The sequence below is a fragment of the Orycteropus afer genome, unplaced genomic scaffold (assembly GCF_000298275.1).
Source record: "Orycteropus afer afer isolate SDZICR_OR568_19922 unplaced genomic scaffold, OryAfe1.0 scaffold00010, whole genome shotgun sequence".
NCBI lineage: Eukaryota > Metazoa > Chordata > Mammalia > Tubulidentata > Orycteropodidae > Orycteropus > Orycteropus afer.
Genome location: NW_006921597.1, coordinates 18,007,766 through 18,010,438, shown reverse-complemented (window position 1 = coordinate 18,010,438; position 2,673 = coordinate 18,007,766). Strand labels below are relative to the sequence as shown.

At 49.8% G+C, this 2,673-nt stretch overlaps 1 protein-coding gene across 1 annotated transcript; it reads right to left on the bottom strand.

Annotated features, from left to right (window-relative positions):
- Nucleotides 1-1,190: 1,190 nt before the first annotated feature.
- KCNA3 (potassium voltage-gated channel subfamily A member 3) lies at nt 1,191-2,666 on the bottom strand. The gene has a single exon (XM_007949414.2). The coding sequence runs from the start codon at nt 2,508-2,510 to the stop codon at nt 1,191-1,193; it is 1,320 nt and encodes a 439-aa protein (XP_007947605.1). The 5' UTR covers nt 2,511-2,666.
- Nucleotides 2,667-2,673: the final 7 nt, after the last annotated feature.

Genomic DNA, 2,673 nt, shown 5'->3' with positions numbered 1-2,673 from the left:
TAACATTCCAACGTCCATTTCCTTCTTGATTCCTTCATTGTGGGATGACATCATGATTTCTGTAGTAAAAAAATATTCATTTTGTGACTCATTTCACCACCTCAGATTTTCAGGCTTAACTTTATTTGTGCGGTATATTCAAACAGTGGCTTTCCTTATGAAATCATGTAAGTAGGAACCATCTGGAAAGGTTACTGTGGAAACGGCAGGGGCTGGGGGTGTGGCTAGAGAGCAAAAGATGCCATGACAACCTTTTTCGGGTTTCCCAGGAAACATGAGTTGCTATGGGAACTGCATCAGTCAGGTCCGAATTAGTAACTTCCGCTGGAAGGGGTGTCTGCCACTTTAATCTTCTTGTGCTACTGCAGAAGCTTATCTCTCAGATGCATTAGGAAATTTTTTGTTTCTCTCAGCAGCACTGAAAACATTTGTTTCTAGAGTTTGGTAGCTGTTGGCTGGGACACATGCACAGAACTTTGTGGGAATTAACTGCTAAACTAATACTTTCAAAATACTTAACAAAAGTCAAGAAGAGTTAAACTAAATTAGTCAGATCAGGACATCTTGGGCATTTCCCTTTGTTCAAAGTTGTAGAAACCCTTAAAATTCTGGGAGGAGGAAGGCTCAAATAGAAATTCCAGTCAAAAACCAAATAAACTTATGGTGAGTTTACAAGTCATCATTCTAATTAGACTTTCCATCTACATATCCACATGGTAAGCAATAAGCTAAATATTCAATAAATAATGTTAGTGGGTCCACCCAATTGAAGCATCATTTGAGTACCTGTCTGCTTTACTCAGTAAAGAAAACCCACCTTCTGAGGTTAAACTGTTACTCTAACTGTTCTTTAGTTTCATTTCCCCCCCAGGATGTACTATGTTTTTTATAAGGGCGTGTACTAGAAATCAAGTTCCAAATAACAGTTTGTTGTTGGCAACATTAAGAGAGCAGGAGATAAAAGGGGGGGAGGAAAAAAAAAAGGAGAGCTGAGAGAATGCAGCCCACTTGCAAAACAGACACCTGTTTCAGTATGAAGCAGTAGGGAAAGGGAGAATGAAGTGCGTTTTCCACTTCCTAGTGTTCTTGCCTTGAGGAATGGTCTGGAAATGTATAAAACAAGGGCATACACAGACCAAGGGGGCACATGTCACACAATACTGAGCACAGTATGTCACTTGTATCATATATTAAACATCGGTGAATATCTTCTTGATGTTGACACAGGAGTTAGGGTTATTGTTCGTGGTGCAGGTGGCAGTGGAATTACCCGTCTTGAAAGGGGTCTGCGGGAAGGTGCTGTGGTTCATACTCCCCTCTTCGATCACCATATACTCCGACTTACTCAGAGTGGAGTTACTCCTTGTTTTTCGGAGCTCCTCGGCTGAAGATGAGAGGTGCTGGCAACTCCCCACGTGCATGTACTGGGCTTGCTCTTCACCTTCTGTCTCGCGGTGGTAGAAATAATTGAAGTTGGAAACAATCACAGGAACTGGCAAAGCAATGGTCAAGACACCAGCGATGGCACAGAGTGATCCCACAATCTTGCCCCCTATGGTCACTGGGTGCATATCACCATAACCTACTGTTGTCATGGTTACCACTGCCCACCAGAAGGCATCCGGGATACTGCTAAAACCCGAAGTGGGGTCGTCTGCCTCGGCAAAGTAGACTGCACTGGAAAAAAGGATGACCCCGATAAAGAGGAAGAAGATAAGCAACCCCAGCTCTCGCATGGAAGCCTTCAGCGTCTGCCCCAGGATCTGTAACCCCTTGGAGTGGCGGGAGAGCTTGAAGATGCGGAAGACCCTCACGAGGCGGATGACCCTCAGGATGGCCAGGGACATGGCCTGTTGTCCATTGCCCTGTCGCTCAGCCAGCTCGGTGCCCAGAGTGATGAAATAAGGGATGATGGCCACTATGTCTATCAGGTTCATGATATTTCGAGAGAAGGTGGCTTTACTGGGGCAAGCAAAGAATCGCACCAGAAGCTCAAAGGAGAACCAGATAATGCACAGGGTCTCCACCACGAAGAAGGGATCCGAGAAGCTGGAGGCTCCCGCGGGGGTGCCCGACGTACCGTTGTTGGCCGCCTCGAAAAGGTCCTGCGACGGCGAGGCGGGGTAGTCCTTCTCGTCGCGGAACTCGGGCAGCGTCTCCAAGCAGAAGATGACAATGGAGATGAGGATGACGAGCACGGATACGATGGCGATGCCCCGGGCCGGCCCAGAGCTCTCCGGGTACTCGAAGAGCAGCCACACCTGGCGCTGGAAGTCGCGCCGGGGCAAGGGCCGCTCCTCCTCCCGCAGGAAGCCTTCGTCCTCGCGGAATTTCTCCATAGCCTCCTCGCCCAGCTGGTAGAAGCGGATCTCCTCGGAGAAGATGTCGATGGGCACGTTGACCGGGCGGCGGATGCGGCCCCCGGACTGATAGTAGTAGAGGATGGCGTCGAAGCTGGGTCGGTTGCGGTCGAAGAAGTACTCATTGCGGAGCGGGTCGAAGTACCTCATGCGCCGCTTGGGGTCGCCCAGCAGCGTCTCCGGGAACTGGCACAGGGTCTTGAGCTGAGTCTCGAAGCGCAGCCCGGAGATGTTGATCACCACGCGCTCTCCGCAGCAGTCCTGCTCGCCGGCGGCCGGCAGCGCGGGCGGCAGCGGCTCGTAGCGGTCGCAG